Source organism: Ailuropoda melanoleuca, chromosome 15 (assembly GCF_002007445.2).
Source record: "Ailuropoda melanoleuca isolate Jingjing chromosome 15, ASM200744v2, whole genome shotgun sequence".
In the NCBI taxonomy this organism is placed as follows: domain Eukaryota; kingdom Metazoa; phylum Chordata; class Mammalia; order Carnivora; family Ursidae; genus Ailuropoda; species Ailuropoda melanoleuca.
Window position 1 is genome coordinate 80345145 of NC_048232.1, and position 27581 is coordinate 80372725.

The 27581-nt window shown below is 47.3% G+C and overlaps 1 protein-coding gene across 1 annotated transcript; it reads right to left on the bottom strand.

Moving 5' to 3' along the window:
- Positions 1–444: 444 nt before the first annotated feature.
- TEX33 (testis expressed 33) lies at positions 445–27520 on the bottom strand. Its single transcript, XM_019794496.2, has 8 exons — positions 27218–27520; positions 26632–26870; positions 26456–26558; positions 21985–22044; positions 17759–18201; positions 15792–15936; positions 772–882; positions 445–592 (listed from the first exon to the last, which is right to left on the bottom strand). Exons 4-8 carry the CDS (start codon positions 22004–22006, stop codon positions 495–497), a joined length of 819 nt encoding a protein of 272 aa, XP_019650055.1. The 5' UTR covers positions 22007–22044; positions 26456–26558; positions 26632–26870; positions 27218–27520; the 3' UTR covers positions 445–494.
- Positions 27521–27581: the final 61 nt, after the last annotated feature.

The window sequence follows — 27581 nt, forward strand, 5'->3', positions numbered from 1 at the left end:
ATACGCCCACTTCTGAACCAATCAGTTTGTGTGCACTAGGGGAGAGGCGGGAATTACCCGGAAACCAATCAAACCCACCCCTGCATTGGCGGTGAGGGGGGCATGCCTTATTCCTCTGACGTCCATGGGCTTCTGGGGGAGGAATGATGTCCGGAAGTAATTGGGGTTCAGCTAGGGAGGGCGTGCAAGGTAAGCTCCTGCAGTGTTCACTGTGAGACCCCCCTCCCACAGGACATGAGGGGGAAGCCAGGCAGCGTTCAGCTCCCACATCTTGTCCTGGAATTATGAGGGACTGGGGTGTATATCTAGGGGGAAGGTATGGGGAGAGTTTGGGTTCTTGGGGCTTCTCTCCTCCCCCGGTTGGTCTTTCCAGCACCACACATCCGCCCCGACCCCAACGTGAAGGGAAGCAACAAGAAGAGAACATTCAGATGTGTGCTTTTCTTTATTGTTAGCGCTTTCTCTGAGTGGAGGGCAAATCTTCCCAGTCGTATCTAGTACTTTGAGCTCTTGCTTTTGCTCTTTTCTCCGAATTTCTCATCCAATGCTTTCTGTAAGTTCATATTTATCGCGTTTTTCTGGTGCCACCGTCCTGCAGAGAGGGTGGGAAGGAGCCAGCCCAGATCACCCAGAGGACTTCTGGAGTGCCCGGGCCCCAGTGGTGAGCCATGAATCTCCCAGCCCTATTCCAGAGCTCTACCTGCTGCTCTGGTTTGTCTCTGCACCTTGGGGCCAACACACCCCGCCTCCCACAGCCCAGCCCCCACATACCCAGATCGTCCGTCTTCCTGCCATGCCAGTGCTCTATGTCCCTCACTGATTTCTCAATCACCTCTGGGGTGTAGGAGGCCTTCATGAGGCTCTTTGTCTCCTCAGGGGCCCCTGTGGAATCCCATGAAAAAAATCCCCAGAAACCCCAAGTCAACGGAGGTCAGGCACTCGAGGATTCATACCTGGGTGTCAGTTTCCCCTATGGATGATGGACTGTGGGAGGGCAGGGGTGTGGGGAGGCAGGCCTGGGTTCAAACACCAACTCTGGCATTTATGAACAGTGTGGCCTCAGACAAGTATTTAACCTCTCAGAGCTTTGGTCTCTTCATCTATTCAAAGGAATAAAATTTTCTTGCAAGATTGGGAAGATGACATTACTGGAAATTTGTTGAAGTATCTGGCATGGGACAATTAATATCTGTATTTTCAGAAAATTTATTTCTAGGGGTGCCTAGGTGGCTCAGTCGGTTAAGCCTCTGCCTTCAGCTCAGGTCATGATCTCAGGGTCCTGGGATCGAGCCCCGCATTGGGCTCCTTGCTCAACAGGGAGCCTGCTTCTCTCTCTCTCTTACCCTCTCGTGCTCTATCTCGTAATCTCTCTCTCTCTCAAATACGTAAATGAGATCATAAAAAAAAGAAAATTTCTTTCTATATTGCCTTGTATGTTAACTAAAATTTAAATTAAAAAAAAGAAAGTATTTCTATGTATACAGTTAAAATACACACACAAAGAAACAAGTTATCAGGATCAAGAGTCAGCAGAAACATCAGAGAACTAAATCCCAAAAGACAGCAAGGATTCAAATGATCAGTTACAGAATGTAAAATAAGTGTATTTAATGTTTGAAGTCACGAAAGAGAGAATAAAAGTATCAATAAAGAATAGGAAATTACCCAGAAAGAGCAGATTCATAAAAGAAGCAAATGGGATTTCAGAAATGAAACCTATAATAATTGAAAAATAAGTTCAATGAATGATTAGAGGTCTCAGAAATGGTTTGAAATAATGCGGGCTGGACAGATGGGTGGGTGGGAGAAAAGATGAAACTTGAGATTGGACTTGGATTAATTGCTCAAGCAGGGTTACAAATGCAACATAGTAGTCACTAAATTGTTCTCTCTTCTTTTAAGTTTGAAAATTGGCATCAGAAAGTTTAAAAGCAAATTTATGGGGCAAGGAAAATAGAGTAGATGCAGCTAAGAAAAAATGGTCAACTGGAAGATATAGCTAAAGAAATTAGCTAAGGGGGGGCATCTGGGTGGCTCAGTTGGTTAAGCATCCAACTCTTGATCTCAGCTCAGGTTTTTTTCTTTTAAAGATTTTATTTATTTATTTGACAGACAGAGACAGCCAGCAAAGAGAGGGAACACAAGCAGGGGGAGTGGGAGAGGAAGAAGCAAGCTCCTAGCAGAGGAGCCTGATGTGGGGCTCGATCCCAGAACGCCGGGATCACGCCTGAGCCAAAGGCAGACGCTTAACAACTGCGCCACCCAGGCGCCCCTCAGCTCAGGTCTTGATCTCAGCGTCATGAGTTTAACGCCTGCACTGGGCTTCACACTGGATGTGGAGCCTGCTTAAGGAAAAAAAAACAGAAGAAGAAGAAATTAACTAGAATGCAGCACAGAGGAGGGAAAGAGATGTGGAAAATATGAAAACGATAAGATGAAGGCCTGATATATGTGTAAGTGGAGTTCTGAAGGCGAGACTGGAGAAACTGGAGAGGCGGCATTTGAAAAGATAATCATCACAGGAATTTTTCCAGAATTGGTGCAATATAGGAATTCTCAGATTCAAGAATCAGTTTCCCAATCAGCATAAGTAAAAAGCTAGGTACATTCAAGTAAAACTTAAAATACCAGCAACAAAGAAATCTTAGAAGTGGCCATACATTGATGTATATTTATATCAATACATATGCATGTACATAAATTGTACATAATATACATGGGGTATAATTTTTGGAGTAAAATAATGACGATGATGTCTAACCATCTTTGAAGATTTGCTATGTGCCAAGCACATTCTCAGAGCTTGATAGAGCTCAAAGTCACACAGCTGTTAGGTGAAAGTCAAGGGCCCAAACTCAGACCCTTTGTCTCCAGAATCCACAGCTTAAACTACTTTGTTTCTGTACAGTTAAAATTCCATAAAATAATAACATGTAAGCTGAGATGGGGGCAGAGAGAATAAAACTGAGGCCTGTTAGTGTCCTTACATTATTCAGGAAAGCCTAAATATCTTGTTTAACTTCAGAATGTATTAGCTATGTGTGTAAAAATGTCAAAGGTAACCACTAAAAAATAGGGAAATTAAAGACACACATTGGAAAAAAAAAAAAGAAACTTCACTCGAATGGAAAACAAGAAAAGAAGGAGGGAAAAAGCAGCACCAACAGAAAACGCAAAATAAAGTCATAGGAATAATTTCGAATGTATCAAGGATTAGTGTAAATATAAATAGACTAAGCCCCATTGATGAAAAAAAATGATCAGACTACAAAAGATATTTTCCAAATATATATTATGTAAAGCATACTAAAACAAAAGGACACAGAGAAAGGATAAACAGGAAAGTGTAGCAAAAGATGTGCCAACCACGTACTAACCAAAAGCGATCTGGTCGCGTTTTATTGATTTCAGACAAATAGACTGTAAGGCAAAGGCATTGCGAGATAAAAACATGAGATAAATAAAAACCACTGCAATTCATTCAGGCGATGTAATAGTTCTAAACTTGCTGTGCTAGAATAATCTCAAAATAGATGAAGCAAAATTGCCAGAGCTACAAGGAAAAATTGACAAATCTGCTGTCATTGGGAAAGACCTAAAGATACATCTTTAGTAATTAACAGATCAAGCAGAGAATATTAACAAGACCTTAGAAGACCTGTATAGGAATACTTAACAAGCCTGCTCTATTAGACAGACATGAAACTCTGCACCCAAGGGATGATTTTCTATATATTGATCATCTACAAAAATTGACTGTCCCCTGGGCTATAAAGCAAGTCTCTAATAACAATTTCAAAGGACAGAAAACCATGTCAGGCCACTTTCACTAATGAAAACACCATCCGGCTAGAAATCCACAATTTTAGAGCAGTTTCATTGTTTGGTGTTTATGGCTTTAAATGCTTACGTGACAGAATGTTAAGTTAGAAATTTGAGGGATGCCTGGGTGGCTCAGTGGGCTAAGTGTCTGCCTTCGGCTCAGGTCATGATCCCAGGGTCCTAGGATCAAGCCCAATGGTGGGCTCCTGCTTAGCAGGGAGTCTGCTTCTCCCTCTACCCCTCCCCATGCTTGTGCTTGCTCTCTCTCTCTCTCAAATAAAATCTTAAAAAAAAATTTAGACCGAAGGGGCACCTGACTGGCTCAGTCAGTAGAACATTCGACTCTTGATCTCAGGGTTGCGAGTTCAAGCCCCATGATGGGTGTAGAGATTACTTAAAAATAAAATCTTTAAAAAAAAAAAGATGTTTAGACAAGGGAATATTACTCAGCCATCAAAAAGAATGAAATCTTGCCATTTGCAATGACGTGGATGGAACTAGAGGGTATTATGCTAAGTGAAATAAGTCAGAGAAAAACAAATACCGTATGATTTCACTTATATGTGGAATGTAAGGAACAAAACAGATGAATATAGGGGAAGGTAAGGAAAAATATAATAAAATGAAAATTGAGAGGGAGGCAAACCATAAGAGACTCTTAACTATGAGAAACAAACCGAGGGCTGCTGGAGGGGAGGGGGATGGAGGGATGGGGTAACCAGGTGATGGGCATTAAAGAGGTTAGGTGATGTAATGAGCACTGGGTGCTCTATGCAACTGATGAATCACTAAACTCTACCCCTGAAACGAATGCTACACTATATGTGAACTAGAATTTAAATAAAATCTTGAAAGAAAAGAAAAGAAAGCAAGAAAGGAAGGATAACAGATATCAGAAATCAGAGCAAGCTGTGAAGCTGACTTCTGGATTTCTCCATGGAAATTTCAAGTAGGCACTAAAAATCTGTCGAAGGAAGGCACCAGCATCGAGATCTGAAGTGGTCTGATCTGGGAAACTGGCTAGGATGTGTTTGAGAGGACTTGTTTGGCTTTTTATGTGCTGAGTCGCCGCTCCCCACCACCAAAGCCAAGGTGGGGCCCGCTTCTCATGTTAAATCTAACTAGAGGCTCCACAGTGGGGTGACCTGGGAGCTTGATGTAGACCCCAAGAGTCTGGGGGGTACCAAGGCTTGGAGCAAAAAGCCCTGGCCCAAGCTGGCATGGCAGAGAGAATGCGAAGGCCAGTCCTTCTTCTGCAAAGGGCAAGGGGGCTCCACAGCCCAGGTGTGGGCTGGTGGAGAGAGAACCAACCTGGAGCCATTTAAATTAAAATCCTATCCTCATCTGATCCTTCTCACTGGTCTCCCTGCTTCTTCTCATGCCCACTGTGTTCCTCTGTCCAGCCTCAACTTAACAGCTTATGGATCCTTTGAAACATAAGTCACTCTGTACAAAACCCTACAATGGCTCCCAGTAAAAAGTGCAGAAAGAGCCAGTGTACCCAGCATGGTCATGGTCCCTCTGCCTGACTGCTTTTCCCCTGCAATCCATAGGCTGACCTGCTTCCCTCCTACAGGTGACTCAAAAGTCACCTTCTCTGTGAGGTTCCCCCGGACCCGTCTATTTAACATCGCCTAGGGGTTCACACACAGGGGCTAACACTATAAAGACAAGCAGAGGAACTGTTAGCAAAAGGCAGGTCCTGCAGCAGGAGAAGTACCCTACGGGCTGCCCAGGTACCTGTGAAACCTGACCTGAACCTGGCAGGTGGCAGGGGAGGGAGCTATTACTATTATGCTCTAAACAGCCCACATAGATGGGGAGCCTGGGGGGCTCAGTCAGTTGAGCGTCCAACTCTAGATTTCGGCTCCGGTCATGATCTCAGGTCATGAGATCGAGCCCCACATCGGGCTCCAAGCTCAGTGGGGAGTTTGCTTGAGATTCTCTCTCTCCCTCTCCTTCCGCCCCTCCACTCCCTCAAATAAATAAATAAATCTTTAAAAAAAAATAATAATGAGAACTCAGCCCCAAGTCTGACCATTCCTAGCTGTGTGGCCTTAAGCAGGTCATTTAACATTTCCTAGCATCAATGTTTCTTCCCTAAAAAAAAAAAAGGAGGGGCGAATGGTAGCACCCACTGCTGTGTGAAAATTGAAATGTGTCTAAAATATTTAAGAGCTGAGCCTGGTGGCACATGTCATATGTTGTGTGTAAGTGCAGCCATTATTAGTATTAAGAAGAAGCCTCAAAGAACCCACAAACAAATTGTGGGATTAGTAAGCGAGCTGGGCAAGAGTTCAGGACAAAAGACTAATAGGCAAAAGTAAAAGCCGCATCTGTGTATAAAGCAGCAAAGTTAGAAAATGTCATTTTAAAAAAGATACCATTTGTAAGAAGCAGCCAAAAAAATAAGTCCTTTAAAGAAACCTAACAGAGGAGTTAAGACGGCAGAAGAGTAGGGGGACCCTAAGCTCGAGAAATTAATCAGAAGTCTGAGAGAACAAAAACTGTAAGTCTACCAGTAGAAAAGACACCACCTTTTGGAAGTTGGGAGGTGTGGAGAGTTGACCTGGGGGGAGACACACAGGTGAAGATACTATGGTGGGGGTGGGGGGAGCTGGCTTAAGGTGGCCACTGCCAAGTATTGTAAGCAGCGGAGGGCAAAATCAGAACTTTTAGAAGTCCACTACCATGGGGGATGTGCCTGGCTTAAAGGCGCTCAGGTGGTGACGTGGGGCGGAGTCCCAGGAGTGACAGGGTGGTCTGAGGATCCCTGGGGTCACAGGAAGAGCGGGTGGTGCCCAAGTGCTGTACTGTTCCGAGGCATAGCAGCCAGGAAGCCAGCTGAGAGCAGCGGTCTAGGCGCCGGCTTTCTGATCTCTGTTGCCATAAACTTCAAATGCTGCGTGATCCTCTAAGACGGATGGGCCAGCAAATGGCAAAAGCCTGCGGAGACCCTTCCCCCCCGGGGATCAGCGCGGGTCCACTCTGCAGGAGTGCCTAAAATTTGGAGTTTTGAAACCCACTGCATGCCTGACATAAAACAGCTCAGTTGCAAGCAGGATGAACACGGAGTTCTGATGGAAACTGGGGAGCCAAGAGTGATTGATTGCTCTTCTGTGAGGGGTCCCTGAAGAATGGGGGTGCCCACTTTCAGCTGTGGGGCTAGAGAGCTGGGGGGCCATATTCATTCCATCCCATTCTGAGTGCTGCTGGAAGCCTTCAGGGAGCAAAACAGTGCCACCTAGCGGAGACTGGAGCTGTTGACACTGAGCCCTGGGCCCTGGAGTCACATTTCCAAGGAAAGAAGCCTGAGAAGCACAACAGGCCCCTGCCCCAGACGACGGGCACAAACAGCTCTCTGGCACCTAGTCTACTGATCAGAGAGGGCTGCAAAGCTTCAGCTCTAGGGGAAAGAGGATCTAGCTTCCTTTTTACTTTTATTCTTTGTCTTAAATTATTTTTTCATGTATTTTCTAATTTTTTTCAATTCCTTTTAAATTTTTATTATTTTTTAAAAATTTTATTGTTATATATTTATTTTATTTTATTTTGTTTTATTTTATGTTGTGCTATGTTATGTTATTTTTGGATCTAGATTCTTTTAACAAGACACACCTAGGATCTAGGGGGTTTTTTGGTTTTTTGTTTTGCTGGGTTTTTTTTTCTTTCTTCTTTTCTTTTCTGGACAAAATGACGAGATGCAGAAATCCACCCCCCCGAAAAAAGAACAGGAAGTAGCACTTATGGCCAGGGATTTAATGCAGATATAAGTAAGATGTCTCAACCAGAATTTAAAACGATTATAAGGATACTAGCTGGGCTTGAAAAAAGCATAGACGACACTAGAGAATCCCTACTGTAGAGATAAAGGAACTAAAATCTAGTCAGGCTGAAGTTAAAAATGCTATAATTGAAATGCAAACCCAAATGGATGCCATAAAAACGAGGATGGATGAAGCAGAGGAATGAATCAGTGATATGGAAGGTGAAATTATGGAGAATAACGAAGCTGAAAAGAAGAGTGAAAGAAAGGTAATGGACCACGAAGGCAGACTTAGGGAACTCAGTGACTTATTAAAACATAGTAACATTTGTGTCACAGGAGTTCCAGAAAATGGAAAGAGAGAAAAAGGGACAGAAGGTTTATTCTAACAAATTAGAGCTGAAAACTTCCCTAACCTGGGGAAGGACACAGACATTAAAATCCCAGAAGCGCAGAGAACTCCCATTAAATTCCACAAAAGCTGACCATCACCAAGGCATATCATAGTCAAACTCGCAAAATACACAGGCAATGGAGAAATCCCGAAAGCAGCTAGGGAAAAAAATCCTTAACCAAAAGGAAGACAGATCAGGTTCGCAGCGGATCTGTCCACAGAAACTTGTCAGGTCAGAACAGAGTGGTAGGTTATATTCAAAGTGCTAAATGGGAAAAATATGCAGCCAAGAATTCTTTATCCAGCAAGGCTGTCATTCAGAATAGAAGAAGAGATAAAGAGTTTCCCAGACAAACAAAGACTAAAAGAGTTCATGACCATTGAGCCACCTTGCAAGAAATTTTAAGGGGGGCTCTTTGAGTGGAGAAAAAAAGACCAAAAGCAACAAAGACTAGAAAGGGCCAGAGAAACTAGAAAACACCAACTCTACAGGTGACACAATGGCACTAAATTCATATCTTTCAATAGTTGCTCTGAATGTAAATGGACTAAATACTCCAATCAAAAGACATAGGGTATTAGAATGGATTAAAAAAACAAGATCCATCCATATGCTGCCTACAAGAGACTCATTTTGGACCTAAAGACACTTGCAGATTGAAAGTGAAGGGATGGAGAACCATCTATCATGCTAATGGATGTCAAAAGAAAGCTCGAGTAGTCACACTTAAATCAGACAAACTAGATTTTATTTTTTTATTTATTTGAGAGAGAGAGCGAGAGAGCACGTGGGGAGGGAGGGAGAGAATCTTAAGCAGACTCCACACTAAGTGTGGAGCCTGACGCAGGGGCTGATCTCACAATGGTGAGATTACAACCTGCACTGAAACCAAGAGTCAGACACTTAACCACCTGAGCCACTCAGGTGCCCCACAAACTATATTTTATTTATTTATTTATTTTTTAAAGATTTTATTTATTTGTTTGACAGAGATAGAGACAGCCAGCAAGAGAGGGAACACAAGCAGGGGGAGTGGGAGAGGAAGAAGCAGGCTCATAGCGGAGGAGCCTGATGTGGGGCTCGATCCCATAACGTCGGGATCACGCCCTGAGCCGAAGGCAGACGTTTAACCGCGTGGTGCCCCCCACAAACTATATTTTAAAACAAAGACTGTAACAAAAGATGAAGAAGGGTATTATATCATAATTAGTTGGTCTATCCATCAAGGAGATTTAACAATTGTAAATATTTATGCCCCAAGCTTGGGAGCACCCAAATAAATCAATTAATAATAAACATAAAGAAACTCATTGGTAACAACACAATAACAGTGGGGACTTTAAACCCCACTTACAGCAATGGACAGATCATCTAAGCAGAAAATTAACAAGGAAATCAACAAGGAATGACACACTGGACCAGATGGACTTAACAGATATATTAAGAACATTTCATCCTAAAACAGCAGAACACGCATTCTTTTTGAGTGCACATGGAACATTCTCCAGAATAAATCACATACTGGGTCACAAATCCACCCTCAACAAGTACAAAAAGATTGAGATCATACCATGCATATTTTCAGACCACAATGCTATGAAACTGGAAGTCAGCCACAAGAAAAATTTGGAAAGACTTCAAATACATGGAGGTTAAAGAATATCCTACTAAAGAATGGATGTGTTAACTAGGAAATTAAAGAATAAAAAAATACATGGAAGCAAATGAAAATGAAAACACCACAGTCCAAAACCTTTGGGATGCAGCAAAGGCAGTCCTAAGAGGGAAGTATATTGCAATACAGGCCTTCCTCAAGAAGCAAGAAAAGTCTCAAATACACAACCTTACACCTAAAGGAGCTAGAAAAGGAACAGCAAATAAAGCCTAAAACCAACAGAAGAAGTGAAATAATAAAGATGAGAGCAGAAATAAAGGATATAGAAACAACAACAAAACAGTAGAACTGATCAATGAAACTAGGAGCTGGTTCTTTGAAAGAATTAATAAAATTGATAACCCCCTAACCAGGCTCATCAAAAAGAAAAGACAAAGGACCCAAACAGATAAACTCATCAATGAAAGAGGAAAGATCACAACCAATGCCACAGAAATGTGAACAATTATAAGAGAATACTATGAAAAATTATATGCCAACAAACTGGGCAATCTGGAAGAAATGGACAAATTCCTAGAAACTTATAAACTACTTAAATTGAAACAGGAAGAAATAGAAAGTTTAAACAGACCTATACCAGCAAAGAAACAGAATCAATAATCAAAATTCTCCCAATGAATAAAAATCCTGGGCCAGATAACTTCCCAGCGGAATTCTATCAGACATTTAAAGAAGAGTTAATACCTATTCTTCTCAAACTGTTCCAAAGAATAGAAATGGAAGGAAAACTTCCAAACTTATTCTACAAAGCCAGCCTTACCTTGATTCCAAAACCAGACAAAAGACCCCACTAAAAAGTAGAATTACAGGCCAATATCCCTGATGAACATGGATGCAAAATTTTCAATAAAACACTAGCAAATCAAATTCAACAGGACATTAAAAGAATTATTCACTATGATCAAGTGGGATTTATTCCTGGGCTGCAGGGTTGGTTCAATATTCACAAATCAATCACCATGATACACCATGTTAATAAAAGAAAGGATAAGAACCATGTGTTTTTATCTATAGGTGCAGAAAAAGCACTTGACAAAATACAGCATCCATTCTTGATAAAAACCTTCAACAACTCAACAAAGTAGGCATAGATGGAACATACCTCAACATCATAAAGGCCATATATGAAAGACTCACAGCTAATATCATTCTTAATGGGGAAAAAACTGAGAGCCTTTCCCCTACAGTCTGGAACAAGACAGGATATCCATTGTCACCATTACTATTTAACATTGTACTGGAAGTCTTAGCTTCAGCAATCAGACAACAACAAGAAAATCGGCAAGGAAGAAGTAAAACTTTCACTATTTACAGACAGCACAATACTCTATGTAGAAAACCTGGAGAACTCCACCAAAAAATTGCTATGACTAATACATGAATTCAGCAAAGTTGCGGCATATAAAATCAATGTGCAGAAATCTGTTGCATTTCTATAAATCAATAATGAAGCAGCAGAAAAGAAATCAAGGAATTGATCCCATTTGCAATTGCACCAAAAACAATAAGATACCTAGGAATAAACCTAACTAAAGAGATGAAAGACCTGTACTCTGAAAACTATTAAACACTTACAAAAGAAATTGAAGAGGACACAAAGAAATGGAAAAGCATTCCATGCTCATGGATTGGAAGAAAAATTGTTAAAATGTCTATACTACCCAAAGCAATCTACACATTTAATACAATCCCTATCAAATACCACCAGCATTCTTCACAGAGCTAGACCAAACAATCCTAAAATTTGTATGGAACCACAAAAGACCCTGAATAGCCAAAACAATTCTGAAAAAAGAAAAATAAAACTGGAGGCATCAAGATCTTGGACTTCAAGCTCTATTACAAAGCTGTAGTCATCAAAACAGTATGGTACTGGCACAAAAACAGACACACAGACCGATCGAACAGAATAGGGAACCCAGAAACGGTCCCAAAACTCTATGGTCAACGGATCTTCAACAAAGCAGGAAAGACTATCCAATGGAAAAAAGACAGTCTCTTCAACAAATGGTGTCGGGAAACCTGGACAGCAACATGCAGAAGAACGAAACTAGACCACTTACTTACACTATACACAAAAATAAATTCAAAGTGGATAAAAAAACTAAATGTGCAACTGGAAGCCTTCAAAATCCTAGAGGAAAATTCAGGCAACAACCTCTTTGACCTTGGCTGTAGCAACCTCTTACTAGGCATCACCAGAGGCAATGGAAACAAAAGCAAAAATGAACTATTGGGATTTCCATCAAGATAAAAAGCTTTTGCACAGTGAAGGAAGTAATTAACAAGACTAAAAGGCAGCCTGTGGAATGGGAAACAATATTTGCAAATGACATGTCTGATAAAGGGTTAGTATCCAACATCTATAAAGAACTTACCAAACTCAACACCCCAAAACCAAATAACCCAGTTAAGAAATGGACAGAAGACATGAATAGACACTTTTCTGAAGAAGAGATCAGATGGCTTAGAGACACATGAAAAGATCCTCAACATCACTCATCATCAGGGACGTACAACAAAACCATGTGCGTTATCACCTCACACCTGTCAGGATGGCTAAAATTAAGAACACAAGGAACAACAGGTGTTGGTGAGGATGTGCAGAAAGGGGAACCCTCTTGTGCTGTTGGTGGGAATGCAAACTGGGGCAGCCACTCTGGAGAACAATATGGAGGTTCCTCAAAAAGTTAATAATAGAGCTACCTTACAGCCTAACAACTGCACTACCAGGTATTTACCCAAAGGATACAAACATACAGATCTGAAGGGGCACATGCACCCCGATGTTTATAGCGGCATTATCAATAATAGCCAAATTATGGAGAGAGCCCAAATCCGTTGACTGATGAATGGATAAAGAAGATGTGGTATAAATATACACATATATTACTCAGCCATCAAAAAGAATGAAAAAAGAATGAAATCCTGCCATTTGCAATGATGTGGATGGAGCTAGAGTGTATTATGCTAAGCAAAATAAGTCAGTCAGAGAAAGACAAGTACCATATGATTTCACTCATGTGGGGAATTTAAGAAAGAAAACAGGTGAACATATGGGGGGGGGGGAAGGAGAGAGGGAAACAAACCACAAGAGACTCTTAACGATAGAGAACAAACTGAAGATTGATGGAAGGAAGTGGGTGGGGGATGGGTTGGATGGGTGATGGGTATTAAAGAGGGTACTTGTGATGAGCACTGGGTGTTGTATGTAAGTGATGAATCACTGAATTCTACCCCTGAAACCAATATTGCACTGTATGTTCACCAACTAAAATTTAAACAAAAATAAAAAATAAAGAAACCTAACAAAGAAAACTGCATAGTCCTTGTAGAAAAAGATTATACAATGTAATTTACAGATACTGAAAGAAGATTTACATTAATGGACCTACCTATCATATTTGTGGATTGGAAAATTCTTTATCATAAAACTGACGATTGCCCCTAATTAAAATCTCAACAGGGTTTTTGTTTTATAGAAATTGACAAGCTGGTTCTAAAATCTCTCTATGGAAGAGGAGTGTCTGGGTGGCTCAGTCGGTGAAGCCTCTGCCTTCTGCTCAGGTCATGATCTCTGGGTCCTGGGATCGAGCCCTGCATCCAGCTTCCTGCTCAGCAGGGAGTCTGATTCTCTCTCTCTCTGCCTCTCCCCATTGCTCATTTTCTCTCTCTCTCTCAAATAAGTAAAAAATAAAAATAAAATCTCTATGGAAGAGTCAGGAACCTCAAATAGCCAAACATTAGCTGGGGATGATGGTGGAGAGGTGGGCCGATATCTGCCTAACCAGATACCAGACTACCTCTCATACTTGGTCATTAAAAGCATAATAGTGGGCCAATGGGCAGAATGGAGGGACTGGAAACTGACCCCTGGGCACGTGGAAGCTTGGCGGACAACAGTGGTACCCCTGCGGGTCCCTGGGGGGAGGGGTGAAACTACCCAGTAAAAGGTTCTGAGACAATTGGTAATCCACATAAAGGAGGAATTAAACAGGAATCCCTGCTTCTCACGGACAACAGAAATCAACTCCGAGTGGATTAAAGGCTTAAATGTGAAAAGCAAAACTTAATATTTTAGAAGACTATATAAAAGATTTTCTTTATGACTCAGCATGGGATAGGATTTCTTCAACCCACTCTTCTTGGAACCTTCTCTCTGAGGAAATAGCAACTCCATCCTCCCAGGCTTCCAGGTCAAAAACCTTGGAATCAACCTTAAGTCCTCTCTCATACACCCCAAATCCATTCATTAGCATATTCGGTGTGCTCCAGCTTACACAAATACCCAGAATCCTACTGCATCAGGCCACCTTCACCCTTACCTCCCTGGGCCGCCATATTGTAAAATGGAGCCCTCCAGAGCTGTGTAGCGCCCCGGCCCTGCTCCCTAGACAAGTCACCATCATCTGTCCCACCTGGATTTTTGCAGTCGACTCCTCACTGGTCTTGCCATTTCCGCCCCAGCTGCCCTGCAACTATTCTCAACGACAACTAGAATGGTCTTTTAATCAACAATGCCATTCTCCTGCTTGAGACCGTCCCCTGGTCCTCCGAGCCCATCTCCTATCTGATTTCCTCTCCCTTACTCTGGTGAGGCCACAACCTGGAACAGCAAGGGCAAGACTGACGGGGTGGGTGCCAACAAGAAGGACACCGGGGTGAAGCCCACTGGTGCTAAGGCTGAATGAAGCTTGAATTTACGGTGCTTGCCAACGTCCTGACTATGAACACCACCGCGGCTAACCGTGACATAGCAATGCGATGCCAATCAGGGAAAATTTAACAATGGGCTCTTGTGAGCGGGTGGGTGCAAGCTGGTTTGCGCTGCCTCCGGATCCACCCCTGGCACAGCTGCCACGGTGTGTTTCTCAGGCTGGTGACCCGTGCACAGAGGCTTTTTATACAATTCTTTCACGTTTGGGTAGACGTTACCATATAAGGTGGCGCGCAACCTCGGGTGATAATTGTTACGGAGACAAGCGGAAGGCACGAACCCCAAGGCCCAGAACAGAAGGCAATCTGAGGGGGTCTTCTCTCTCCCTCCTCCAGCACCACCCCTCCTCCAGGCTCAAAGAAAGAGCCAGAAAGGCTTCCCGTGGCTGTCTGGTTCCTTGGGTGACAGGGATCTGAGCCCGGTGAGGAGGTCTGCCAGGCCGTGGGGGCATGGGACAGGGCCTGGCGGGACGGAGGGAAGAAAGAAGAGGACCAGAAGGATGTCATGCTTGGCAATGAGGCGAAACTCGAATGTGGGGGCCGAGAGAAGCCCCTGCGAGCGGGCAGCGGACCCCCAGCTGAGCAGGCCGTTAAACCACTTTGGGAACGGGGTCATAGCTAGGGAGGTGACCTGGAGCAGAGGAAAGACTCTGGGGCTTTGGCAGCAGGAGAAAAGCATGGATTTGAGCTCTGACCCACCTCCTGTTACTGAGAGGTCTTGGGCCAACTGTTTCCAATAAGCCCATGAAATGCAGCGAACAGCCCTCGCCCCAAACAAACAGGACTACGGTTGAGCCTCAGGAAACACCGTACATTGATGTCCGAACCTCCAACCCACCCTTCTCCCCAGGTGGGGCCGCCATGGCCCTGGGAAGGGAAAACAATGGCCTGCCAGCGACTCGTTTTGAGCCCCAGGCCAATCACCATCAAGTGGCACTTCAGGGCCCTGTCAATGACCCAGTGAGGGCCATGTCATCATTATTATCCCCATGGTGCCAAGAAGGTGACCGAAGCCCAAAGAGGTGAAGGATCCTGCCCGAGGCCACACCCAGCAAGTGGCAGAGCTGAGCTTTGAACCTAGGAAGCCTGATATTGTCACTGTGACCACAGGTGCCCAGGCCAGGGGTGCCGGGACCTCCCTCTGGCAGACTACGACACCGGAGGCCCCCAAGGGAGTGAGGAGCTATTTGCCAGCTGGCATGGATCATCCACACGATGAGAACGGATTTGCCCGGGGCCTGGACATTCCCAGCACAAGGCACAGGGCCTGGCCCAGAGAGCGCCCTTGGTGGCCATGCAATGAGTGTCTGCTGTCCCCAGGAATGTGTCCTGGGTCTCAGACCCCCTAGGGGTCCAGGAAGGGATGGCTTGGGGACCACAGGTGCTGGCAGCCCCCACCCTTGCCCTTTGGCCTGACCTTGAAACAGGTTTGATCGCATGTTGTAGCCCAAATCATAGTAGTCTGAGAAGATGGAGGTGATTTCCACAGGACTCTGGGTCCTGCTGGGCCATGAGTTTGCCCTCTTCTGGCCCTCAAAGACCTCACCGATGGCCCTTCGAGCCTGCACCGGGAGCAAGGGAGAAGAGACAAGGGAGAGAGAAACAGGTCAGCCTCCTAGCTCCCCTCTAACCCCCCCTCCCTCTCACCTGCTCTCACCACCCCCTGCTGCACCCCTACCCTGCAGCTTTCAACCAGGCTCAGGGCTGGGAGCTGGAAGGGCTGAAGGCCCTCTATCCCTCACACCACCACCCCCCCCACACGGGCACTGGGACGGTAACGATCATAGAGCCTCCTCCCTGCTTTGAGTGCCTACTGTACACAATGGGAAGAGGTCTTCATAAGGTAATATTCCTCCTGCCATTTATAAATGAGGAAGCCGGGCCTCAGGGCAGGACTCACCTGTTGCCATAGCCAGTGAACCACAGAACTCCGTTTGCCTCTAAAACAGAGGTGTCACCCAAGTCCGCCCTGGATGGCTCCTCAGATTTCACTGGGGCCAACTCCTTCCTGTACCCACGAGGGACCTGTGAGGCTCAGAGAGGCTGAGCCCAGGCCTCGGAGCCAGAAAACTGGGGTTCGAGTCCCAGTTCTGTGATAACCCAGCTACTGACATTGGACAAGTCTCTGGTCCTCTCTGGGCCTCAGTTTCCCTACTTATAAAATGGGGGTGCGGGCAGAAATGTATGGTCTTTGAAGTACCTTCCAGCTCTGATAATCACTGGTTCAGTGACACCCACAATGTGTCAAATCTAGAGAGAAAAACCAGATCTCTTGATTCAAGCCCAGGACAGTGATGGCCAAAGAGGGAAATGACAGCTTCCAGGGCCGAGAGGGGCAGTGAGAGATAGTGTCCATAGAGCCAGCCTCAAACTGGGATAAGATCTTCCAAGTAGGACAGGACATTTAGAATTGTGACCTCCCGGACTAGCAGGTGGGTGTGTTCACCACCCCTTAAGACTGACAAAGTCATAGGGGACCCAGCCCACAGCCTTTGTGATCCTGGGAATTCCACTTGCTCAATGTGACCCCAAGCACATCACGTCACCTCTCCGAACCTCTGTTTTACCATATGTTCAAAAAGAAGTTATAACTCGGGCCTGGCCTACCGCACAACGTAGTTGCTTTGGGGGTTGAGATGATGGCTTTGATAGTATGTCTCAAAACACCAGAGCAGGAAGAACTCCCAGCATTTGACCAGAAATAGCAGTTTTATCTCAACTTTCAATTATCAGTACTGACTCTCTGGTATAATGTATCAGGTGGGGGAAAGGTGCCGGCATCGACTAGTGATGTCTGCCATGAATGCAGTCTAGGAAAGTCGGGGTATGCGTGCTATCTATTTATCAGCCTCATCTAGTCCAACAGCCTCACTTTACAGAGGTAGAGACTAGAGCCCAGAGAGGGGAAGTAACTGATCCAAAGTCACCCAGCATTCAGGGGGCAGAGCCAGGATTCAAACCAAAGTCTTCTGATCCCCAGTCAACACTGTCTCCTTAGGGGACTTGTTTTGAGTTAAAAGCATCTAATCCAACACCAGACTTATAACTGGAAAGTCAGGAAGGGCCCGGCCCCCAGAATATGCTGGCCCAGCTTGGACCCTTATCCCATAGGACTGGGTGAGTTTGGTTAATTTACTGAACCCCTCTAAGCCTCGGGCTCCTTAACCATAGGTTGGTGATAACAGTACCTTCCACACTGGGAAGATCACATGAATTGTTTTATGCGAAGACTTCAAAGTGGGCTCTGCCTGGCACATAGCAAGTGCACAGTCAACACTGCTCTCTAACGGTATTACTGTAGGAACTCTCTGCTCAAGGGCAGGCTCCTTGCAGGTCCCCCTAAGTCTCCAGGCATAATGGTTCCTCCTGTGCCCACTCGGATACCTGCTCCTCAGAGACCAGCTCGTCCACCACGTGGCTCCCAAACTTGTGACGAATGTTGTGGGGAATGCTACTGCTCCCCTGGCCCTGGGTGCCCGTGTTGGGGCCCTCCTTCAGCCCCTGGTTCAGCGGGGCCCCCTCGTGGAAAGAAGTCCTTCTGTCCCTCGAAGAGGGTCTGCAGCCTCCCTTCCTCAGGGACCCACGCTGTGGGTCCATCCCCGGGGACACACAGTCGCTGCTGATGACCGATGGGGGTGGAGCCCGGACCTCCTCCAGGTAGACCTGCCTTAGGGGGCTGCCTCTCCGGTACGGGGTCTGCTGTGGGGAGACTGGGCCCTGGTACTTGAACTTGGAGGTGTCCAAAGGGCTGGGGGCAGTTGTCCAGGGGTCCGTGTCCTGCTGGTCTTCCTTCCTGTTCAGATGGACCTTGGGCAAAGTGGTTGTACCTGAACGGGGGGGGGGAGGGAGACAGAGAANCAGAGTGGGGGGCGGGAAGGGAGACCGCGATGGGGTGGGGAGGAGGAAGAGACAGACACGGACCCCCAGAGCCCCAAAGCAGCAGCAAAAGAAGGTGAGGGAAACTGCAGGGACCCACGAGAAACAGCTTTCTCTGCGCCTTAGGCTGCCTCTACTCTTGCCAGGACCTGTACCCCACCTTACTTGAGATGTACAGACAATGTGTGTCATCCTCGTAAAGGTCAAGGATTTAATGATTTTTTTTTTGAGTCTTCCAGCAGTTTTCCAGTATCTGAGGAGTGACATGAGCATTTTCCAAGACCCCCAACTCACCAAGACCCTTGGCTCCGGGCGTCAGTGACTTGTGGGGAACACCTAAACATCCGTCTTTGTTCCTGGATGCCTGAGAAGACAGGGCACTTGACCACCGTCCTCAATACCAACCCCGAGCCCCGTGCAAAAACGAGACTCCCTCTTCTTTCCTTCCTGAGGCTCCCAGATATCTGTACCTACTCTCTCTCTGTCTTCAGTAAACTCTGCTCTCACTTCCTCTCAGCACGCATTTGATTTCTATCCTGTGCAAAGCCACAGACCCTCTTGGCTGGAGCTGTGGGACCCCTCTCTGGGTCCTCCGACCCAGCCGGCCTGCATCAAAGGGACGGGGACAGAGAGAAATCATGGGAGCCAGAAGCATGGGTGAGGAATCAGAAGAGAAAGAGGAAGAACGTAGTTCGGTCTGCCAAGCCTCCCACCAGACGGGATCATCCCACATTGTTTTTGATGATAGGGGCAGCAGTCCCAGACCCTCTAGCCTTGCGGTCTCACTGTGTGACCTTGACGTCCCTGTGCCTTAGGGAACCTGGCTCCATTTGATTAGTTCCCTTCCCCTCTTTGAACCCTCCAGCGATCCAGTGAAGAAAACCAGCAGCCGTGGGAGCTGGCAGAGGGCGTCCTTGACTTGGCCAAGTCACAGAGCTGGACAGCCAGCTCTTTGCTCCGCATTCAGAGCTGCTGCCCCACCCCCACATCCCTCTGCTATTGTCACCATTCAGGTGGTATCACCCCAGCCACTTCCGGGCTCTCACACCCCCAAGTGTCTCCCCACCCGCCCCCTGGCCCCTCCTGGCCCTGACTCCCAGCCCCAGGGGGCTCCTGCTTCCAGCCCGCAGGCCTGCTTCCTCTCTTCACCCAACCCTGACTCCCACCAAACCAGCTGCTCCTTCGTCCCCACCCATGCCCTGTGACATCCCACCTCCCAGGGTCTGCCCAGGCTGGAAGGCCTGTCCCTCCTTCTCCCTGAGACAAAATCCTACCCTTCCGCTCCTTCAGATGCCATCTTACCAGAAGTCCTCCCTGATACCCACCCCACGCTGGCCTGGCCGCAGGCTCCATACCCCTCTCACGACCCTGGGTTTTCGCTTTCTCTGTTACTGTGGGCTACAAACCTTCTCATTTCCCCTCCAAGATGGGAGGTGGCGGTCTCACTGAGGCTGGGCCACGGGTGAGTGGGTCCTGGACCTCCCTCAGCACCCACCAGACAGCCGCGTGCATGGGAGCTGTGGGTGGAGGCCGTCAGCCAGCCAGGGAGGAGGGGGCGGCAGGGGCGGCAGACCCGGGGGAACCCTGTGCCTCATCAGTGTAAGACGTCATTTCTTTTCATGGTCACCCCTCTGACATCAGGCTGCTTCTGACAGTTGATGACCCTTGATCTAACCAGCAAAGTTTTCGCTTTCTTTGTGGCGGGTAAGTCACATAAATAACAGTGTTTCTGACGACCAATCTGACGGTGACCTAACACACTCAATTTATATAATGTGTTACACGTGATAATACCCGGTGGTGTGTAAATTCTTCCTTACCCGATACTTTCTTGTACTTTCTGTGCAAAATAAAGAAGAGGAGCCATTCCCTCACCCCCACCCCCAATCTTAATCCCAGGTAATGGCTGTAAACACATTTGGTGAGCTTCCTTCCAAAATATTCTAGATGGTTCCTCCAGCCCTCTTGAAGTGTTCATAGTTTCGCTTTGCTTTTGTTTCTAAATGAAATTGGATTCTATGTATTGCTTTGTCACTGGCTGGTAAAAAAACCTACCACTGGGCCTTGGGGATCGACCCATGGTGGGAGACACAGACCCGAATTCCCTTTCAAACAGGGCAGGACTTAGCGGCTGCCCCACTGGTGGTCATTCTGATTGTTCCAGGCTTCCTTTTCAGAGAAAGCTGCTGGAAAGCAGTGGGTTTTGGCCGCCATTGGGGGTTTTATTGCACTCTCACCGAACCCTACTCTGCTGTCACCAAGTGGTGGCAGTGCAGCGGCCGACCCTTCCCGGGGAGGGGTGGGGCTGTGGTGACAGAGAAAGCTGATGTCCAAGCCCGCCTGCCTCTCCTTTCCTTCCCTCCTCCCCCCACACCGGTGAAATCAGATGCTATTTCATTCTTGCTCCTTTGTCATCTACACAAAAGGCAGTCCAGAAGATCCCCTGCCTCCAGTCCTGTCCTGCCCCAGGCAGCCAAGCAAACCGGAGCCTCTGGGGACAACTGAGGCTTCCTGGGTGGGGAGGGCACCCTTCTCCATAGAGTGGAGGCAGGTATGAGGCACACATAACGCACTCAGCGTCCACCTGCTCGGCCGTGGCCCCTCCTCCTGCTCCCGGGGGGCTTGCGGCCCAGCACAACGAGGGGCTCCTCCTGGGGTCCCACAGGGTGCAGGGCTCAGAATTCCAGCAGCGGAGCTCCCCATTTCTACCAGGCTGCTTCACGGGCCGGGCCCCAATTCACACACTGAGGGAGCACCTATTGTGTCAGGCACTGTGCTAGGCACTGGGGACGCAACAGGGAACTGAAGGGCCAACCCCTGTCCTCTAGGAGCTCAGGGTTTGTTGAATGAATGAATGAATGAATGAATGAGCGTCCTCTGGCAGCCCAGGGGCCTCACTGCCACTCTGCCCCATCCCTTCGGCTGTAAAACGGGCAGAGTGAATCCAGCTTTTCTTGCTAGTGTAAGGTCAAATGGTTCCTGGTCAATTGTCCCGGCTTGGCCCTTTATCAGAAACCCCCGCACTCATTACATTGGCAGATTCTTGGGCCCCTCCCGGCCCCTGCATCAGAACCTCTCTGGGAGAGGCTGGAATCCGAAGTGTTTAACAAGGCCTGGGTCCTTGGGTTGTTGGAAAGAGCTTCTAGCAGCCGTGTCCCCTGAGTCTCACTGGATGGCCACTCACTGTGGGGCCCCTGTCAGAGCTGACCTGACCCAGCCACCCCTGCATTGAAACCAGAGCCCCCACCTCTGGGATCAGGCCCAGGACCTAACCTGGACTGCTCCCCCACCTGCCTCTCCAGCCTTCCAGTCCTATGGACTTCCCTAGGCTTCACCAAATCACCAGGCCTCTCACCTCCAGAATTTAGCCCACACTGTTCCCTGTGCTTAGAACACTCCATTCATCCCTCCTTGGGCCACACCACTCCCTGGGACGAGCTCACTCAGGACCCACATGCACCTTCCACCACCACCCCCCCACCAGCCCCGACCCCCACTGGGTTCTCCCTCAGCCCTGCCCTCTGGGTGCACCCTTCCCCTCTGAGCCCCACAAGGGGGCACTGCACTGGGGCCAAAGCCCCTGGCTGGACAAAGAGGAGGGGCCCAGCAATATTCCCCTGCCTTTGATTTCTGTCTTCCAACAGAATGCGGAGGAAGTCAGGGCCCCACAGTGGGTCTGGAGGCCCAGGTGAGACCAAGGGAGGAGAAGAATGTCCCTGGTCAGCCTGCCCTACCTGCTCGGTGGCCCAGCTCCATCGACTCTTGCTCTGGGATAGGTAATTCCAAGCTTAGTCCTGTAGACAAAGAAACACATCTGGTCATCTCAGATGACACAGTCTCTGCAGAGAAGGATAAGCGGAGAGCTAACAGGCCGTCTGTCCAGCGCCTGACGAAAGGGCCCCCCATGCTGTTTCCAGTCCTCTCTGATACTCAGCAAGCTCCCCCACCCATCACCCATCCCCTCTGGCCTGCCACCTGGACCCCTGCAGACTCTGCCCTCTCTGGAAAGCCAGTCACTTCCAATGCCAGTGTCTCAAAGAACTTTCTCATACAGCCTGGGGGCCCTGAGCTCCTCTTGCCCTTTGCACCCTCTTCCTTCCACCTTCTCCCCCATCTGCGGCACCCAATGCTTCCCTGGGATTCCCCAGCAGGCCCCTGGCTGTGGGAGGCTTTGCCCCAAACCCCCTATCCTGGTGACTATTTGCCTTCCTACAAGTAGGACTGTGTCCATTTTACTAGCTGGTCATTCAAGCTCAAGGGGAAGGAAGCAGCTTGGCCAACATAGGAGAGCTGAGATCAGAGGCCACGCTGCTGTGACCTCAGTCTTTGCCTTTGGGCCAATTTTGAGGAGCAGCTCTGGCATCTACAATAGCGTCTGTGGCTTTCAGGTTTGTGTTCCTTTTCCTGGTGATTTTCTTCTTATTCATAACATCTGACTTTATTGCAGTGTCTTTAAGATTTTGTGAATCTTGTAAAACAGTTCGTTGTATACAGTGAATGGTTAGTACCTAGGCCTAAGTAGGAAGATCTTTGTAATAAGGAAAACAGAGAAGCTTACAAGTCAGAGCTGGAAGGGATCTTTGGGATTAACTAATCCAATCTCTTCATTTTATAGATAAAGAAACCAAGGCCCAGAGAGAGGAAATGACTTGTGTCAGGTCAACCAGCAAGTTGGTCTGCTGGTAAGTTCAGAGCAGATTAAGAACCAGATGGGTTTTAGGGGTGTCTGAGTAGCTCAATCGATAAAGCCTCTGACTTTGGCTCATGTCATGACCTCAGAGTCCTGGGGTCGAGCCCTGGGTCAGGTATCTCTGCTCAGTGGGGCGTCTGCTTATCCCTCTCCTTCTGACTCTTACCCCACCCCACTCATGCTCTCTTTCTCTCTCTCTCTCTCAAATGAATAAAATCTTTTTAAAAAGATCAATTTTATTCTTTTGAAAAATCACAAAGCAAAACACCCTATTAATGTTGACACTTCATAATTGTGTGGGGATAATTCTGTGATTGTGCAGCTTCTGAGAGGTCTCCCCATGACCCCTACCCCTTGGTATTCATACACAGCATTAGTCCCCCACCCCATCCCCCTGAGTGTGGGCTGGACTTAGCAGCTCGCTTTTGATCAAAAGAATATGACAAAAATGGGAGGATGTCACTTTGAGATGAGATTAGTGACTTCCGTCTTATTCACACTCTTTCTCTGGCTCTTCTTGGCTTGTTCGCTCTGGTGGAAGCAGTTGCCATGTTTTGAGCTGCACCGTGGAGAAGCCAAGAGCTCATGAGGAAGGGAGACCCTTGGTCCAAGAGTCCTCAAAGAACTGCATGAATCCTGCCATCTGACTGAGCATGGGAGTGGATCCTTCCCCGGTTGAGCTTTCGTATGAGAACACAGCCCAGCTGATGCATTAATTACAGCTTGTGGGGGACCCTGAGTCGGAGGACCCAGCCGGACTACACCCAGGATCCTGACGCATAGAAACTGTGAGATAATAAATGTGTACTTTTTTTAAGCACATAGTTTTAAGTTGCTAAGCTTTGTGGCCATTTGTCATGCAGCGGTAGATCACTAACATATATTTTGGTACCAAGAATGGGTTTGCTGCTGTAACAAATACCTAAAAATGTGGGAGTGGCTTTGGATTTTGAGTAACATGATAGAAAAGAATTAACTGCCTTAAACAGATAATGAGTAGAAATCTGGACTTGGAGTTGCTCCCCTTGCAGGCACAGAAGGATGGGAGGAACATGTTCTTAGAACTTGGAGGAAGACATATCCTTGTGATGTAGTGACAGAAACTTAGTGACACTGTCATTGACAATTATGTGGAAAGCAGAACATGGGACAAATGAGCCAGGGGGTCTAGCAAAGGAGATTCCCAAGCAAAGCACGGAAGGTGTCTCCTGGTTTCTTCCTGCTCCTTGTAGTGAAATGTGAGAGAAGAAAGAGCATTCACTGAAGGAAGGACCATTGAACATAAAAGGGGCAGGACTTAATAGCTTTGGAAATTCTTATCCTCTCCAAGAGCCAAAAGATGCTAAAATTAAGAAATGGCTTCAGTCAGGAAAAGGGAGCCAAGGGTGTGACTGTACCACCTTTTGTTAAAAGCTCACACAGATGAAAAGCTCAGAGCATATTATTCAGTCACACAAAGGACCCTTTAAAGAGATAAGGATGCACCTCACAGACCCCCAGTGGGGTAACAGGGCCTCTAGGAAGCTTAAGGGTGCTGTGTCTCTGCAGGAGCCCCAGAAGAGAGGAGCGTAGCTGTTGTCTAGCGGTGTGAGCCCCTGTAGGCTTCAGTTATTGAGATAATCATATCAGCAAAAGCACTACCAGCTTGGAGAAAAGGGGGCAGAGACAGTACAAAATGGGAGAGACCAAAAAAACCCCAAAACCAAAAAACAAAAACAAAAAACAAAGTGGGAGAGACTAGTGGACTCTCAAATTCTACTAGAAAATTCTGACAAAACTGCTCAGCAGACACACACACACACACACACACACACAAAGTGACTTCTGTCTTATTCACATTCTTAATTTTTTTAAAAGGATAATTAGAGAGTGGAAGCAAGCGAGTACCTGTTGGGTGGAGCTGAGAACCATGGAGAATTACTTCCAGGCCTTGAAACCCAATCAGGAAAAGTTCAACATTTCCTCAGTTGGATTTCAGAACTGCTATGGACCAGTGACTCTTTTGTGTCTCCAGTGTCTTCATTTTTGAATAGGGATGTCTATCACTTTTATCCCAGGTCTGCCACACCATTTTGTGTTGGGTGTGTTCAGAACAGGTTGCTTAGTTTTAGAACAGGTAGCTGAGTTTCATGAGATCTACTGTTGGGGAGGGACTGAGCTCAAGAAACCACACCCAAGGAGTCTCATCCACACCTAATTTGTAGAACCCGGTTCTAGATTTAGAGCTGATGTGGGCAGTTGACATTGGCTGCAAGGATCCTGTTCCTTGCTAGTCACACCTTGTGTATAATCCCTCCCCTTGAGTGTGGGCTGGACCCATTGACTTGCTTCTAACCAATAGAATATGTGATGGGATGCTACTTCCAGGGTTACTGAAGATGGAATATAAAAGATCGTGACTCTGTCTTGTTCACACTCTCTCAGGCTCTCCTTGGCTCACTCACTCTGATAGAAGTGAGCCATGTCATGAGCTGCCCTCTGGAGAAGCCCACATCAAGGATCTGAGGGAGGTCGCTGGCCAACAGTTCATGAGTAACTGAGGCTCTCAGTTCAACAATCCATGAGGAACTGAGTCCTGCCATATGAGTGGCCCTGGAAAGGGGTCCTTCTCTAGTTGAGCTATTTTTTTTTAAAGATTTTATTTATTTATTTGACAGAGATAGAGACATCCAGCGAGAGAGGGAACACAAGCAGGGGGAGTGGAAGAGGAAGAAGCAGGCTCCCAGGAGAGGAGCCCGATGTGGGGCTTGATCCCAGAATGCCAGGATCACGCCCTGAGCCGAAGGCAGACGCTTAACAACTGAGCCACCCAGGAGCCCCCCCAGTCAAACTTTGATTATAGTCTGTGAAAGACCCTGAGACATGGGATCCATTGGAGCTGCATTTGTATTTCTGACCCAAAAAACCTGTGAGATAAAAAATCTTCTTAGGAGCACCTGGGTGGCTTTGTAGGTTAAGTGTCCCACCCTTAATTTTCAGCTCGGGTCATGATCTCAGGGTTGTGAGATCATGGTTGTGAGATGTGCCCACATCAGGCTTCATGCTGATCGTGGAACCTGCTTGAAATTCTCTCTCCCTCTCCCTCTGCCCCTCTCTCTCACTCTTTCAAAAATTAATCAATTATTTATTTATTTAAAATGTTCTTAAAGCCACTAAGTTTTGGGGTGATTTATTCCATGGCAAGAGATAACTAATACAGCTCATATGTTACCCATTCTCACATCTAGCAGATTAGCCTGTCTTCATAAGGACTCAGGAGTTCAGAGAAAGTATTAACTCCCCCTGTTTCATAGATGGAGAAACTGAGGCTCAAGAGAGAAAGAGGACCTCAGCCAGGTGGCACTGAAACCAAGCCCGACATCTTCTGTCTCCTTCGAGTGAGCTGTCTGCTCCTGTCCCCATTCCCCATCCCAGTTACCCCCTCCCCCGGTGTGCCCACGGCTGTGTCCCATCTGCCCCAATGGCACCCCAGTCCAGAGCAGGCTGGACTGGCGTGACCAGGAGTGTGGACTCACTGCCAGTTTCTGATATGGAGAGAAAGGTCCCAAGAGATGTCAGTCAAGGAGTATGGGGGAAGAGGGTCCAGGAGCTTCTGGGCACTCTTCCCTCACGAGCAGCCTGGAATGGAGAGAGGAAAGATGAAATCCTAGGTCCCAGAAGACCCCGCCCACCTCACAAGTCTCTGCCTCACCTCTCCACTCTCTCTCATAACATCAGAAAACACGTGAACCACTCTGGTGTGTGCTGAAGCCAGGAGTGTGGATCCACACGGCAAAACCACCGGTGAAGTCACTGGGTGGGGGGTTGCCAGGGAGCAGCTCTCCTCCATTGTTCATTGCAGTCACCATGGTGAGCGCTGTCCACAGGGCTCTGTTACCTCAGAGGGCTCCTTGGTCCACCCAAGGGAACCGAGGCTGGGGAAAGCCAGTACTGGGGGGTGGGGGGTAAGGAGGAGCCTTCAGGCATCGTTCACACTCCCATCTACTCAAAATGTTTCCAGAGCCCCCCACTTGTGTCAGGTTGTGGGTCGGGCACTGACGGCCCAGATGCCATCAGGTGGAAAGGAAGTTCTTGGGATGACAAAGGATTAAGTAGAGAGAATGATGAGTTTCGTCCAGGGAAAGGAGTTAGGGCTCTAGGAAGGGCCATTGGAGCTGGACTTTGAAGGTTGCATAGGAGTTTAACAGCTTAGAAGGGACTTTAACTTTAAAGGCGTGGATGTGTTTATGAGCATAAATTTAGGCCAAGAGGAGTGGGGTGGGGGTAGGGAGGTGCACCTGGTGCTCTCTGAGCTGGACATGAAGGCCTCAGGGACCAAGTGGTGACGTGAGAGCAGGATGAGACAGTGAGAGTCTGCTCTCCCCGCTCGAAGCACGAGGGCTCCCAAAGATTCAGCGGCTTCTGCAGTGGATGCCAGCAGCAACTCCATCCTGTCTGGCTGTTGCTCAGCAGGGGTGGGGGTCTAGGGGCGGCCTGCTCATGCCAGCCTTCCAGGGGCTCCCCGGGAGGCAGAGAGCTTGGTGACACTCCGGGCCCCTGAGTCTGGGCCTGCCACTGAAGAGAAGAATGACTTTGGCCGAGGTCTTTGGCTGAGCTTTCCTCTGTATGTGAAACAGACACAGCTCACCGCCAAGGGTAAGA

Coding starts and splice junctions, on each gene's coding strand:
- TEX33 (XM_019794496.2), bottom strand. CDS start 22,006: ATGGAGCTGGGCCACCGAGCAG. Junction 15,937..17,758: donor AGCTGGTCTCTGAGGAGCAG/GTATCCGAGTGG, acceptor CTCCCGGTGCAG/GCTCGAAGGGCCATCGGTGA. Junction 883..15,791: donor GCGATCAAACCTGTTTCAAG/GTCAGGCCAAAG, acceptor GGGATTCCACAG/GGGCCCCTGAGGAGACAAAG.